The sequence below is a fragment of the Pagrus pagrus genome, assembly GCF_965226575.1.
Source record: "Pagrus pagrus genome assembly, chromosome: 16".
Classification (NCBI taxonomy): domain Eukaryota; kingdom Metazoa; phylum Chordata; class Actinopteri; order Spariformes; family Sparidae; genus Pagrus; species Pagrus pagrus.
Genome location: NC_140200.1, coordinates 29328419 through 29344953, shown reverse-complemented (window position 1 = coordinate 29344953; position 16535 = coordinate 29328419). Strand labels below are relative to the sequence as shown.

Below are 16535 nucleotides of genomic sequence, written 5' to 3'. Positions count from 1 at the left end.
CACACACACACACACACACACACACACACACACACACACACACAGAATACTTACTCCTCAGCCTGGATGGAGTCCACTGGAGCCACGTAATTACTGGGAATGTAGCCGCTGCCACCGGTGGTGAGCGAACGAGCATCCCACCAGTCCCCTTCACTGAAAGAGAGAGGATTGGGAGAGAGGGAAAAGACAAACAAGCAGACAAAGCACATTAATACATTTTATTTAATTTAAGTGGACATGCTCTATGCCACTGAACACAGCTTTAGTTTGACTTGCTTCAAATACTGTCCATGTGATGGACAAGGATGTAGTGAGTAGAGCAGAGGGCAACATGTGGCTGTAGAAAGGAGGTTTGAGGTCTATTTAGCCCTGCAGCCAACCAAACTTAAAATGTATAAACACATGTTTACACTGTACGAGTTAAGGAACCAGTGAAGAGGAATTTAACTTGTTAAAAGAACAGTTTGATCATTTGGGAACTGTTGATTCATTGTTTATTTTAGGTCACATCAGTGTGTACTGTATGTATTAGAGCCCAACTGATACCCGACTGTATCAGCCAACTGATATTGGCCAGGCAGTATATAAACACATCATAATATTTGTGTATATAATTATCGAAATGTAGCAGGGAGAAGAAGAAATCCTGTACTACCCATTTCCTTCTAGGGTAAATAGATGACACAGACAAATAGTCTAAACTGCCTTTAGCTACAAAATATGGACAAAAAAAACACAGCCATCTACCAAAAGTCAATTAAACATACATAAATCTCACTTAGTTCATGGTATCCAATTATTTGAACTTAAAATGAGAGGATTGATTTCAACATCATGTTTTTGTGGTAAATGCAGAGCTGCAGTCAGGATGTGGTTTAACCTAGCATGTAAACTGCTAGCCTGTCTCTGTTCAAAGTGAAAAAAAAGAATAAAAGAACAAAAGTATCAAGAACTTTAAATGTCTCCAACATGTAGGCAAGTTGTATCTTGTATTTTCAAAGGAGTAGCCATCTTTGGTTGTAGCAACTAGCTGCTGTTGCAAGTAACTCCGTTAGCCGTGGATCTATTAGATGACGGTAGCCTGCACACACTGACCTTGGATGAAGGGGGGGGGGGGGACACCACTTAAGGTACAAAGTGGTAATAGAAGACAGGACGGGTCGGGACTAGCTGATTAGCATGCTAACTTCAGCAGACATCTCTGCAACACAGTACATTGATGTCTTTGACATAAAGTCAACATTGTTGTTTCTTCACACTTGATAATGTTAGTTCATATTTCCCCTTTAACCTGTCCAGAAAGTCATCCGAGAAGGACAAGTTGTGTTTGTAGAGGCAGACGTACATGCTGTAACAGTTTCTAAGCAAACAACAGCTTTGTTGTTGTTAGTATTGGCAAACCATCTATGTCTTTGTTTAACTTTGGCCATAGGATAGCTGTCTACCCTTCTATAAAGACTGCTACAAACAAAGCATATACAGGTATCTATTCTTTGAAGATTAATAGCGTCCTTCATTCTTCACTGTTGTTTCACTGCACTGAGTTGCTGATGTGTGACGTTAGCGACACATTAATTAAAGTTTAGCCCCTTTTTAAAAAGGGTGCCTACTAGATGTCTAGAAATTGAAAAAAGGGCAGAGGAATAGAAGGGAGGAGAGACTTCTTAAAGACCTCTCAGCCTGGACACCACACAGCTATTAGTGTGACCAGCTCACTTTGGGCCCATTCAATCCTCACTGTACCTCAAACTCTTAAATCTGTCCACTCATCTAATCATCTTCCTTCCTACCTAACACTTCTCATATTCATTCTCTTCTTCTTTCTGTTCATATAACCACTTCCCATCACAACTCCTTCTCCTCTCATCTTTCCATTTTAAAAGCCAAAATTCAGTTTATTTGATCACATCAATATGAGGGGCAGCACATCACCAGACACACGAACAAGTGCTGCTCTTTGCTAGCTATCCTTGGCTGTAGCTAGCTAGCTACGAGCATTAGCTAATTTGCTCATGGCTCAGTTAGCCATTGAACCAGTGGTCCCAGTGTTTGTCTGGTTCAAGCTCAACTGGGTTTAGCAGCCTGAGATTGGACACAGCCTTGGAGACCAATGGAGATCAGACTGAAGACAGGGGATACAGTACATAGGTGATTTACAGCAGCTCTGGTCAGGATTATGACTCCGTAGCCAAGAACACAAAGCAGGTGGGGACAGGAGAGGCATGAAGCAACAGAGCAGAGAGAGGGAGGGTTGGGCATCAGCAGCAGGCGAATAACAAATGTAAACCAGAGTATTTTCATATCTTACTCTGTAAATTGAAGATTTACTTAAACCAGAGCAGAGGTGACTGTGGAAAGACAAACAGTAACGGAGACTGTTGTCATCTTCTTAGTTTGGTTAAAGAGAAAAACTTTAATTCAGAAGGTGTATGGTTGTATTTTTCTGTTTGGTAAGGAAAATACATGAAAGAGTATTTCATATCTTGGATTGGATTGGATTGTACTTTACTGTCCTGAAGGGAAATTTGTTTTGGGCTCTGAGCCACTGCATACACAAAACAATACATACGAGACATTCATACAAAGTACTTTCACACATTTAACACACATTCAAAACAGTGAAGGGTGCTTCCACTCTATATAAATAAATCAATAAAATCAATAAATCCGTAGAACTGATCAAACCGGCAGCTCTTAAGTTAAAGTGCTATGTGCGCAGTGTTTCGTTTCACTTCGTTTTTCGTTTATTTACAAATCATTTGAAATACAAAATAAAATTTCAATTCAATACAGCAGACATGATCTTGTAAAAAGGGTAACCCCAGAAGCTATCTGTAGCTTATGAGCGGGGGCCCAGAGACATCAAAAACAGCAATACAATCTATTATGATAAACAGTTCCTATTTCTACCTAAAATCTAACCTAACCCTAACCATCTAAGGTAATTCCATAAGAACAAGAAGTATAAGGTTTAGCACTGTAATAACACAATAACAACTCATCAGGCACAGGTACATGATACAAAAAGCAGCAAACCATGCTTGATTTAAACATATTTCAGCAGCAGTTTTTGTTTTAATCTCTTTTTAAAAATAGACAGGGATGCAGACTCTTTTATCGTGCTCTCAAGCTCATTCCAAGTCTGTGGTCCTTTAACGGTCACACTAAGACTTGTACAATTCAATTTCCGTTTCTTTCCCTTTATAAGTTGTTTCCCTCTCGTGTTGTATTCGTGAATGGGTAAAGAAATTGGGATAAGATGGCAGAGTCTGTCATTAAGTCTAAATGGTACATCATACATTACACAGGCATTGTGGTAAATGTTACATTCAGTGAGTTTCAGAAGTTTGTAACTGTAAAAAAAGAGTCCGAGGGGGCATTAAGCTTGGTCCATGATAACTGGGATATGTATTACACCATATAACATTACAATAGTTCAAATGAGGCTCAAATAGAGACCGATACAAGTTGAGTAGAGCTTCAAGAGGAAGGTAGTGTCGGACTTTACAAAATAAGCCAACATATTTAGATAATTTCTTTGTCAGTTCATTTATATGCTTTTTGAAGTTTAAGAATTCATCAATATATATTCCCAAGAATTTAGTGAATTCAACCCTCTCAATAGCTCTACCGTTTATCTCGATACGCACATGTTCCACATTATTTCGGTTTCTATTTGAGCGAAATACAATAAAGTTGGTTTTATTAATATTTAAAGATAATTTATTACATTTGAACCAGGTGTCCACCTTTATCAATTCTTCATTCATAAGATTTTGGAGGTATTCCAAGTTTTTGTGTGACAGGAATAAATTTGTGTCATCAGCAAAAATGACCTTGTGCAAAATAAGAGAGGAGTTTACAATATCATTTACATATAAGATAAAAAGAAGTGGTCCTAATAATGATCCCTGAGGGACCCCATATTTCATAATGTTACACTGTGATTTGTTATTATTTACATGAACATATTGCTCCCTATCATATATATATGATGAACCAATTTAGCGCTGTGCCCCTGACCCCATAATGTTGCAATTTACCGAGGAGGATGGAAAAATCAATTGTGTCAAACGCCTTTGATAGATCGAGGAAAACTCCAATCCCACACTCACCTCTGTCAATGGCGTCATTGATTTTTTCAGTGAGATCTACAGTATAATTGCCATACAGGTTGTGTGTTTCTTTCTAAAGCCATATTGTGATGAAATAAATATATTCAATCCATCTAAATAATTACAGAGTCTACAATAAACAATTTTCTCGAATACTTTGGAAAAGGTGGGTAGTATAGATATTGGTCGATAGTTTTGCATGTTATTTTTATCACCAGATTTAAATACTGGGATAATTTTTGCTATCTTTGTCATTTTAGTTACCACCCCAAAAAGCAGAGAAAGATTGATGGAGTAGACGAGTGGATCAACAATTTCGTTCACAATGGCTTTTATGATTTTACTACATATGCCATCCATACCTGCAGTATTTGAGTCTTTCATGCTCATAATGATATTAGTTAGTTCTGTTTTATCAGTTGGTGCAAGAAAGAGAGAATTTATATAATTACCTTGAAGATATTGTTGATAATTAGCTCCCTCTGGTGGTCTGATAGCTTCAGAGAGAGTTTTCCCTATAGAGTTAAAATGGTTATTAAAACTATTTGCAAGATCTTCACCATTTGAATTAGTTCTGGCGTCAGGAAGTACAGTAGTTTTATGTCCCCAGCTGAGAACCTCATTTAGCACCTTCCAGCTTTGCTTCTGATCACCATGAGCAGCCTTGATAAGTGCAATGTAATGTCTTCGCTTACTTATTCGTATGACATGTGTCAGCTTATTCCTGTATTTAGTATATTTATCTTTGTTTTCACCGGTTGGATTTATAACGTACCGTTTGTAAAGTGTGTTTTTATTTTAATTAACTTCAAAATGCCCCTCGTGAGCCATACTTTCTGATCCCCTGCATCACATTTGCTAGTCTTTTCAGGTATGGTGGAGTTTACAGAGTCAGTTATTTCATCAATGAAGGCATTATATGCTGCATCTGGGGTTTTGCAGCTATAAACAGAATCCCATGATTTAACTCTGAGGTTTTCAGATAATTTCATTAAGTTACTTTCACTCAGAACTTTCACTTTTGATTTTAACGGTAACTCATTATTCTTTTTTGTAAGATCTAAGAAGAGTACTATAGGAAAGTGATCAGTGATGTCTGACAAAATTACACCCGAGTCAAAACAAGCATTGTGAGTATTTGTGATGATATTATCGATGATCGACTTACTGGATTCTGTTTCTCTTGTATATGTATTTATAGTGGGAAAAAAGGATGAAGAGTACAGTGTATTTAAGAAATCATTTTTAGCATTGTTCTCTTTAGCTAGATTGATATTAAAATCGCCAAGAATAAAGCAGTTTTTATTTGTTTTGTTTATGCAGTTTAATAATTCATCGAATTTAAGCTTGAAACTGTTCAAATCAGAATCTGGCGGTCGGTAAATTACCCCTACAATTATATTCTTTCCATTATTTATGTTTATCTCAACAAATAAGGAATCCAAGTACCCATCATCAATATTTAGGTCATCACGGACACTCACGGAATGTAGTGAATTTATATATAAACATACACCTCCCCCTGGTCTGCCAGGTCTATTTCTATTGTATAATACATATCCATTTAGGTTGAGGATGTTCAGATATGATTCATCAATAACCCAAGTTTCACTACATCCAATTACATCAAACCTGTGATCTAGGCTGGCCAAGAGGGATAGTAAATCATCATAATGCTTATTCAGGCTTCTAGTGTTTAATAAGTGCATCAGAGAGTATGAGTGGTCATTTTTGCATTTAATAGATTTTAATTTATCCGGTGTATAGCGCGTACATTTTAACTTTTCGAGGCAATGCTGTTCGGGCACATCACAATTTCCCTCACTGATTATATCATTAAATCTCATTTAATGCACATGGTAAAAGATGCCTGATACCTAATGTGAAAGTCATATAAAACCACATTATAAAGTCTTGTATCTGGGAATTCCTTCATCTTGATCTAGATCTAGCTAAGCCTGAAGTAAATAAGATGTTAAAAAAAACTATGAAAAGAAGAGGGAGAAGGGGGGGAAAAGAAAAATAACGAAATAAAATTAAATAAAAGAGGAGAAAAAAAGAAATAAATAGAACAAAGAAAAAAGAAAATACAATGTCCGTTTATAAGAAAACCTAGGACATCAATGTTAGATCAACCAACAGGTATAAGAAGTGAGGTCTCATGATCTCAAGATTTTAGAAAAGTGAAGTGAAGAGAGGAAAGGCTTACTGCATAGCAAGTAATTTCCATGAGGATGGTTTCGTAGATGCTTCCCTCCTTCAATCTGCAAACAATCTGGTAGGTCCATGTTTTAGCGAAGGCGCAGTTTCTTAGCATCGGACAGTTTACTTATAACACATAGCTGGTTTGAATTTGTGAGCCAGCTGGCTGCAAGCTTGTCCTTTAATTTTTTTACGTAGGTCATCCAGAAATTTCACCCGTTTGGCTGTTAAACTCTCCAGAATGTGCATCTTTGGTGTTGATCCCTTGAGCCGTTTTTTCACTTTGTAGACCTTATCTCTGATGTTAAATTGGGCAAACTTAACGATGATTCCCCTGGGTTTGTCCTTATTGTGGGATTTAGGTCCGAGGCGGTGGCTCCTGTCGATTTCTCCAGATTGCACCTCTATGTTGAGATTGTTTTTAATTATGCCCATTATGATTTCATTAGTGTTTTCCCGATCATTTTCTGGAACACCAAAAATGACAAATGACAGTTTTGTCTTGAGTACTGTTACTAGTACTAGTACTCGTCTAGAATATCCTCCACATCATCATATTTCTTTCGTAGTTCATCGAGTTTGCTGACCGTGTTTTGTAATTCATACTTCAAGGAGTCCTTTACTGATTCCATGATGGAGTCGGTAATAGCCCTTTTTATGGGTTCAATCAGGGAATCCACCAGTATCTTACTGATTTTGCAGATGAAATCACAGTCCTGAAATAATGTGTCTATCTGTTTGCTTCCTGTGTCTTTGATAACATCTCCAGGCATCGATTGAGGTTGTTCCGATTTTCCCAGCAAGTCTTCGGCTGCGTCTTTATCCCGCTGCATGCTTGAATTGTTTGGCAGTGTTTAGGTGGGAAGTCAGAAAGCTGCTAAGCTGGTATCCTATTTCACAGGACTGCAGCCAGGTAAAGTTGAGAAAGTATTCAAATCAAATCAAATCAAATCAAATTTTATTTGTATAGCCCAAATTCACAAATCACAGTTTGCCTCAGAGGGCTTTACAATCTGTACAGAGACGACACCCTCTGTCCTTCGACCCTCGATTCGAGTGAGGAAAAACTTGCCCCCAAAAAAAAGCCCTTTTAACAGGGAAAAAAAATGCGGAAGAAACCTCAGGGAGAGCCACAGAGGAGGGATCCCTCTCCCAGGACGGACAGACGTGCAATAGATGTCGCATGTACAGAGCAGATCAACGAGATCACAATGTATTCAATTATAAGCAATGGTTGACAGGAGTGAAAGTACATAAAGATGTATTACAGCAATAATAATGAAATGCACATGGAAATGTGATTACTAGTGATAACAGTAGTAGTGATTAATGGTAAGGATAGTATGTAGTAATGCATTACAATAATAGTAGTGGAACGTATGTAACAGATGTGACTAATATTAGCGACAGTAGTGGTGGGTGTCAGGCAGGGTCATGGCAGTAGGCGCATCCACGATCCGGCAGGGTCAGAGCAGTAGGCGCATCCACGATCAGGCAGGGCCATAGCAGTGGGCGCATCCACGATCCACGACCCGGGCGCGGCCAGGATCCATGGGAGCCTGTAGGACTAGAAAGCACAAGGACTCCGGGGAAGAAGTAAGTCAGTGACATGCAGAGATGGGGCATGTATACAGGCATAATGTATACAGATGGAGAGGAGAGGAGAGGAGAGGGGAGGAGAGAGAAGCTCAGTGTGTCATTGTCCCCTGGACTAGGCCTATAGCAGCATAACTAAGAGCTGGTCCAGGACAGGCCTGGGCCTGTCCTGGACCAGCTCTAACTATAAGCTCTATCGAAAAGGAAGGTCTTAAGTCTACTCTTTAAGGTAGAGAGGGTGTCCGCCTCCCGGACCAAAACAGGAAGATGGTTCCACAGAAGAGGAGCTTGATAGCTGAAGGCTCTGGCTCCCATTCTACTTTTGGAGACTTTAGGAACTACAAGTAATCCTGCGTTCTGGGAGCGTAATGCTCTAGTTGGGTGATAGGGTAGTATGAGCTCCTGGAGATATGATGGTGCCTGACCATTAACAGCTTTGTAAGTGAGGAGAAGGATTTTAAACTCTATTCTTGATTTTACAGGGAGCCAGTGCAGAGAGGCCAATACAGGAGTAATATGATCTCTTTTCTTAGTTCCTGTCAGTACACGTGCTGCAGCATTCTGGACCAGCTGGAGACTCTTTAGAGACTTGTTAGGGCAGCCTGATAATAGAGAATTACAATAGTCCAGCCTGGAAGTAACAAATGCATGGACTAGCTTTTCTGCGTCTTTTTGAGACAGGATGGGCCTGATTTTTGCAATGTTACGTAGATGAAAAAATGCAGACCTTGAAATTTGTTTTATGTGGGAGTTGAAGGACATATCTTGATCAAAGATAACTCCCAGATTCCTGACGGTGGTGCTGGAGGCCAAGTTAATGCCATCCAAACTCGCTATATCATTAGATAATGCATCTCTAAGGTGTTTAGGACCAAGTACTATAACTTCGGTTTTATCTGAGTTTAACAGCAGAAAATTGCAGGTCATCCAGGTCTTAATGTCCTTGAGACATGCATGGAGTTTAGTAAGCTGATTAATTTCATTTGGCTTTATTGATAGGTATAACTGTGTATCATCTGCATAACAATAAAAGTTTATGGAGTGTTTCCGAATTATATTTCCTAGAGGGAGCATATATAAGGTGAATAGTATGGGTCCAAGCACGGAGCCTTGAGGAACACCATGACTAACCTTGGTATACAGGGATGACTCATCATTAACATGTACAAACTGAAATCGATCCGATAAATAGGACTTAAACCAGTTTAATGCGGGTCCTTTAATGCCAATTAAGTGTTCCAGTCTCTGTAGTAGAATGTGATGATCAATGGTATCAAATGCAGCACTAAGATCTAGTAAGACCAGGACAGAGACAAGTCCTTTGTCAGAAGCGATTAGGAGGTCATTTGTAACTTTCACCAGTGCCGTCTCTGTGCTATGATGTGCTCTAAAACCTGATTGAAAATCCTCATATAAACTATTGTTATGAAGAAAGTCACATAGCTGGTTGGCGACTGCTTTCTCGATCTTGGAGAGGAAAGGGAGGTTGGATATAGGTCTATAGTTGGCTAAAGCTTCTGGATCAAGATTAGGCTATTTAAGGAGCGGTCTAATTACAGCTAGTTTAAAGGACTGTGGTACGTATCCTGTTAATAGAGACAGGTTGATCATTTCTAGTAGAGATGTGCTAATTAAAGGTAAAGTTTCTTTCAGCAACCTAGTTGGGATGGGGTCTAGGAGACAAGTTGTTGGTCTAGATGAAGAAACCATCGAAGTTAGTTGGTGGAGGTCGATGGGAGAGAAGCAGTCTAAATATAAGTCAGAATTTACAACTGTTTCTGAGGTTCCTGTGTTTAAAGATACAATAGTGCCAGTTGAGGGCAAGCGATGATGGATTTTGTCTCTAATAGTTAAAATTTTATCATTAAAGAAGCTCATGAAGTCATTACTACTGAGCGTTGTAGGAATACATGGTTCAGTAGAGCTGTGACTTTCTGTCAGCCTGGCTACAGTGCTGAAAAGAAACCTGGTGTTGTTTTTGTTTTCCTCTATTAATGACGAGTAATAGCTTGCTCTGGCATTGCGGAGGGCCTTCCTATATATTTTAAGGCTATCTTTCCAGGCTAAGCGGGATTCTTCCAAGTTGGTGGAACGCCATTTCCTTTCAAATTTCCGTGATGTTTGCTTCAATTTGCGGGTATCCGAGTTATACCAGGGTGCTAACCTCCTGTGTTTTATAGGTTTCCTTTTCAGGGGGGCAATAGAGTCCAGTGTTGTTCGCAATGAGCCTGCAGTGCTATCAACAAGATGATCGATTTGTGAGGAACTGAGGTTAGCGGAGGAGTCCTCTATTATATTAAGACATGGCATTGAATTTAGTGCCAGCGGTATAATTTCCTTAAATTTAGCTACAGCACTATCAGATAGACATCTAGTGAAGGAGTTTTTGCCTAATGGTGTGTAGTCCAGTAATAGAACTTCAAAAGTTATTAAAGCTATGGTCTACGATTTGAAAGATTTGTTATTATTATTAACATCATTTAGATGGTGGTTATGACCCAATAGTACCACCTACACAATGTGGAGAGTAAAAGGAACCAAAAAAATCCATTCTCTCTACCTGCAAAACTGAAAAGAAATGGACCAATAGGAACCATCCGGCCCGGATGGCTCCTATTGGATCAATTTTCCGATCCAATCCTCGCTCACTCTCCTTCTCCTGCTCACGTCTGGTCCCGACCCACTTCCGCATTTGAAACTACAAGCGGACAAGAGGTTTGTTTTGCCCTGAGCAGTTCAGCTGCCTCTGCTTGTCCCACTGACAAAGAGTCAAAGAAAAAAAGTCTGTCACTGAAAAGACACAAACTGGAGATGTGAAACAAAGAGGGCTCAAACCGAATAAACATCGGGTCATCGTTTGAACGGTGGCGAAAGGTCCGTGAAGAGATGGACCCGGTGCTGATACAGCAGCGTTTCTGTTGAGCAGGTAACCTTCATCTTTATTGTGGATGTTGTGACACAGATAACTTTCATGCCGATGCTGCTTATGACTGTGAGATCTGCCGTTAGTTTGTTTCTGTGTTATTAGACGTGCCTGTCGCTGCAGTATTGTCAACAATTGTTTACTTGTTCGACGGAGACGTTAGCCTCTATGCTAGCATTGTAAGCTAACAACAAGTCTGAGTAGCACCGAACAGCAGCTGGGACACACACAGGATTGTTTTTCAGCCACAATGTGGAAGCGATCGTTGTGATGAAAGCTGACGGCAGCATCTGTTAGTCTCTTGGCCCTCAGTAATTTTTAGAAGTGGCTAACTTAGCTGTTGTAACTTATTACGTAGCTGTAAGGAAACGTAGCTGTAGCATGCTAATGACGTTATGCTAGCTTGGCTGTGGAGCTTAGCTGTGGACATTGTAATGACTTACAAGATTTACGTGAGTTTCAACGTGCATTGTAATAACTTTATCTGTGAATCCGACATCGTTACTCCGCATTCAAAGCTGGGCTGTATTTGGTTTCTGCCGGTTTGTTGCTCTTGGTGCTTGTTGCGGGACGTATAAAGTTCGTTGATGAGAAAAAAAAAAAAAAGCTTGTAGCGGGAGGGGGTGTGTCGCGGGACTCCGAGGGGAGAGCGATAGGAGCTCGGAGGGGAGGGGTTAAGGAGCACAGAGGGGAGGGGTGTGTGTGTGGGGGGATGCTTTTTTCAAACCTTTCTCAGATCGTAGACCAGAGCTTTAAGTGATGGTCTGATAAAAGAGGATTCTGTGGAGAAACTGTTAGATTTTCAATCTCGATACCATAAGCTAGAACAAGATCAAGGGTGTGGTCAAAACAGTGAGTTGGTTTATGTACACACTGAGAGAAGCCAATAGAGTCTAATAATGAGATAAATGCAGTACTAAGGCTATCATTAATGACATCCACATGAATATTAAAATCACCTACAATAATTACTTTATCTGATTTGAGGACTAGACTTGATAAAAACTCAGAGAATTCAGATAAAAATTCTGAGTAAGGACCAGGTGCTCGATACACTACAACAAATAGAACTGGCTGTAAAGTTTTCCACGTTGGATGTGAAAGACTCAGAACAAGGCTTTCAAATGAGTATTCCGATACCTTTGGTTATACAGCAGAGGCAAACATAGATGGAAGATCACGTTAAAATCATTAGTTTTGTTGGTCGATCCGAGCTGAGTTTAGCAGCACTCGTCTCGGCCTGATGACATCATCATCGACACAGTTGCGGCAGTCCTGTAAGTGGTTCGATACGGATAGAATAAACCAATAGAATAAAACCAACGGTACATAAATAAACTAGATTGCTACATTCAAAATGTTTGCATATAAAAATAATAAAACAATAAAACTATACCAAAAAGGTAAAACCGGTCAAATTAATAAATAGGCGGCTGCATATATGAAAAAAAAACACCTAACCCTGAAAAAATTCTAACAAAAGGTTTCTCAGCTGTTTTTTGTAGTATTAGGTGTCCTTAATAACATACTAAAAGTTTACCAAAGTTTGACCACTAGAAAGGTGTAATTTTCAAGATGGCGTCCAAGATGGGCAGGAAGCCTTTAAAATATCCTAACTCCTTCATTATTTGACCTAGCCAAGTAATCTTGGTGTCTAACCCCATGTTTTCTGGGTCTATGAATCCATTGGACTTGTCTAAATTGCACAGGCATGATTACACACTTATGGAATACATGATTTTGTGAGATTACTGTAAGGTTTTATCTTTGTTTGGGGTGAACCAGAGATGTAAACGATTTAGCCTATTATTGTGAGAATCACTATAATCAACCTCTATGGGAGGAAGAGTGTGACGACTAATGGTAAATCTAGTGAAGGTCACAGTGAAAAAAAGTATAAAAAAATTAAACCAAAATTAAGAGGGAACAACTGAAAAAATATAAAAATCAAAACACAAAAAAAATCAAAACGCATTATAAGAAATATAAAAATATATATAAAAAATAAAACAAAAAAATAAAAGGGGTTAGCAGTGCTGAGCCTTCACGTGGCAGCCCTGTTTTTTTTTTTTAAGAATTATTTATTGACAATGCACAAGGTACATTGGTCATTTTTTATAGTGTAAAAGACAAAATGACAAAGACGAAGAGAAAAAATACAAAAAATACAAAAACACATAACACAGTAACTTCACTCTTGCAATTTAAACACCCCACCCCCCCACCCCAGCCATAGATTGGCACATTTCACAACAGTCGGTCCTTATTAGAGATAAAGAAAAGACCAAAAAAAGTCCAAAAAAAGAGACGGATACAAGAAGTAGATATGCATACTTAGCTGAGATGGTTAATTGAAGGTAGAAGTGCTAAAAATGAGCCCCATTTTCTATTATTTGTTTCAGGTTTTTTCCTGACATTGTACAGAATTTTCTCTGGCGTGCAGTATGATGAAGGTTTGTTCAGCCAGTGCTTTTGTGAGGGTGGGTTTTCTGATTTCTAGTTCACTAATATAATTTTTTTCCCAGCCGTGCTGGCTAATGACACAAAATATTTCTTATGTTTAGTTATCTTAAGCATGTTGACATCTCCCAAAAGCCAAATTTTCTGATCCCTTGGAATTGGAATTTCGGTCTCTATAACGTCTGAAACAGTGGCTGTAACAAACTTCCAAAAGTCTTCTTGATAGGGACAAGTCCAGAGCATACGGAGTAACTTTCCTTCATTCACCTTACACCTTTGGCACATGGCAGAGACATTCCTATCGATCTTATGAAGTCTGTGTGGGGTGAGATAAATTCTATGAAAGATATTAAATTGCATTTGTCTATGTTTAGTGGAAATTAGTACCGTTGGGGATCTTTCCAATATGTTTTTGCCAGTCGGCATCTTCATAATTACAACCTAGGTCTGTCTCCCACTTGTTTTTAATGATAGTCTATCAGAAATTGCCAAGTTTCTGGTCAAGATATATATATACTGTATATATATGTATATAGAGGATATCAGTCATCTTGTGGAGGAGAGTCGTGTATCAAGCAGATGCTTCTCAAAGGGAGATTCCACTGGCAAATTTGGAAAGTCAGCAGAGTTATCTTGGAGCCACTGTCTAATTTGAAGGAACTTGCATGAGTTTCCTGCCATGCACAAAAAGTGCTCAAGATTATGGGTTTTTTGTTATTAAAGAAAGGGTTTTCTTTGATCCCAACAAGGGGATATTTTTTAATGGGGTAGCTTTCAATATATGTTGTTCTATAGAGAGCCATCTGATGTCACTACTCTCAGAGTGTAATTTTATGCTCAGAGGTACCAAATTTGACACCAGAGATGGCAGCATTAACTTGAATTGGCATGAGCAAATGGTTCGATGACAAGCGAGAATAATAACAGAGAGACACAACAGCACTGTCGGACCCCTCTAGAAAGTGAGAAGCGACCGACAAGACTCCATTAATTAATATTTGTGCTTTAGGTGCCTTGAAAAGTGTTTTAAGATAGTGAATGAATTTTACACCAAAATTCATTTGAAATAGAAAGGTAGGTTCGATCCTGTCAAACGCCTTCTCAACGTCCATTGATATTATCAGCGTAGGCTCTTTTGTCATCTGTGCAGAATCAATTATATGAAATACATGGCGGACATTATTTGACCCTTGCCTATTCCTGATGAACCCAGTTTGTTCTGGGTGTATTATTTTTGGTATAATATCTTCTAATCTAGTAGCAAGCAATTTAGAGATAACCTTGTAATCAGCGTTTATAAGACTTAAGGGCCTATAGGAGCTACATTTTTGTCTGTCCTTGTCAGGTTTTGGTAATAGTGTAATGGTAGCTAATTCGAGAGAGCTGGATGGGTCAGTCAGAGACCTGCCATCATCAGTAATTATTGAATGAATTATTTTATCTGATTCCCCCTTCTTGATTTGCCATGCTAGTAATTTACCAGTTTTATTGCCGTACCCATAATAGTGGTACTTGGTCCAAGCTAAAGCTGCTTCGGCCTTGGTAGTACATAAATTATTATGCTGTATTTGTTTCACAGTCAAATAATTTAAAATGTCCATTCTTTTGGTTTCAGAATGTTTTTGTTCAAGTGTTCTAATTTCTTCATCTAATTTTGTCAATTATTTTCTCCCAATCTGTGCATAGGAAACACCCCTTCAGCTTATCTATGCCATCCTCTGACCACACAGTCACTGCTTTCACCTGTGGCTTGCTGCATTTGAGCATAGTTTTGTATGTGGGAATCAAGTGGATGGTATTGTGGTCAGAGTTAGCCAGAGGGGGTTTGGCTCTGGCAGCATAGGCTTCTTTAATGTTTCCATAGCACTTATCCAAGATTCTATCATCCTGTGTCACACACTTGACATATTGCTCAAACCCAGGCAGTGAAAATTCAAGTTCGCAATGATTAAAATCACCCAAAATTAAAACGGGGGCACCCGTTGTGCGCTGTAACTGATCGTGAACACAGTCTGCGATGCAAGCTGCTGCTCTTGCTGCGTTCCCGCTGGGGGGAACGTAGGCTGCGCAAATGGCCACACTGCCAAACTCCCTCGGGAGATAAAACGGTCTCAGATTCATGCACAGAAGCTTCCATGCCCGCCGCCAGGTGAGGCGTGTGTAGTCCCCATATTATCAACACTAGGCAGGCGAACTGGATAATTGCGTCACGTTAACTTAAGCACCTTTTCACAACGTAAAACAACATAAAGCAACATACTACAAGGCTTGACTTAGTGAAAAACAAATAAACAAACCAATGCACCGGACCACGTGAGCCCGGGTCGCAGCAGAGCAGCGCCACCGGAACCGGTGTGACATTTTTGTAGCAAAATCACCACTTGCATTTCTCGCATCTGAAACGATAAGCCTATTAGACTATCACCTCTTGAGGTACAAAGTGGGATTAGGAGACAGGATTAGCATGCTAAATTGCCATCACTGCAATACAATGTATAGAAGTCTTCGACATAACATCAACACTGATGACAAGTACACCAATACAGTATAGGATCAAATTCTTAACTGAGGTAGAAGTGGATAAGGCAGTAGACAAGCTGAGGCTGTAGTTCCCTGTGGTGGTCCAATTATAAACATCCAATTATGTTTTACCACTCTCTTACAGACGGGAGAATGCCTATGTTCCCACAGCCCTATGTTCCCACAGCCCTATGTTCCCACAGCCCTATGCTCCTACCCTAACCACTTCCCTAACCCTAACCTCTTCCCCTTCCCTAACCCAAAAAGTGTGGGAACATAGGGCTGTGGGACCATTGGGCTGTGGGAACATAGGCATGACCCCTTACAGGCACAATCTCTGTCTCAACAATCTGTCTTCTGAGAGAGAAAAGTATGCAGGAGCAAGAGGATGTGCTTGTGCAGTGCAAGATTTGTCAGCATTTGTGTGTTTGTGTGGAGCCGGAGAGACATAAACAGACGAGGTGGGGTGGGCCCCAGTCTGTCCTGCTGCCTCCGTGTCCAGAAACACCCCCCCAAAACCAACTCTGCTCTGCCACAAAAAGACAGAAAACAACAAGAGTAAACAAAGAACCTCCCTCCTGTCTCCAAATGGATTCAAAACCTCTCTCCCCATGGTGACTGCTGATGAGAGAATAATTAGACACAGCACTGTGTTGACTGAGAGGAGTCATACAGTACGGGCAGCCATTCACAACACCACAGTGGGTCTGGTATTGTTC

At 39.7% G+C, this 16535-nt stretch overlaps 1 protein-coding gene across 4 annotated transcripts in view; it reads right to left on the bottom strand.

The window, feature by feature from the left end:
- The window catches only part of fynb (FYN proto-oncogene, Src family tyrosine kinase b), a 145803-nt gene that overhangs the window by 18428 nt on the left and 110840 nt on the right, over positions 1-16535 (bottom strand). For all 4 annotated transcript variants that reach the window (XM_084376998.1, XM_084377000.1, XM_084377001.1 and 1 more), the window contains one exon: positions 55-153. In XM_084376998.1, the coding sequence (XP_084233124.1) occupies positions 55-153 (99 nt within the window). The remainder of the gene's footprint in view (positions 1-54; positions 154-16535) is intronic.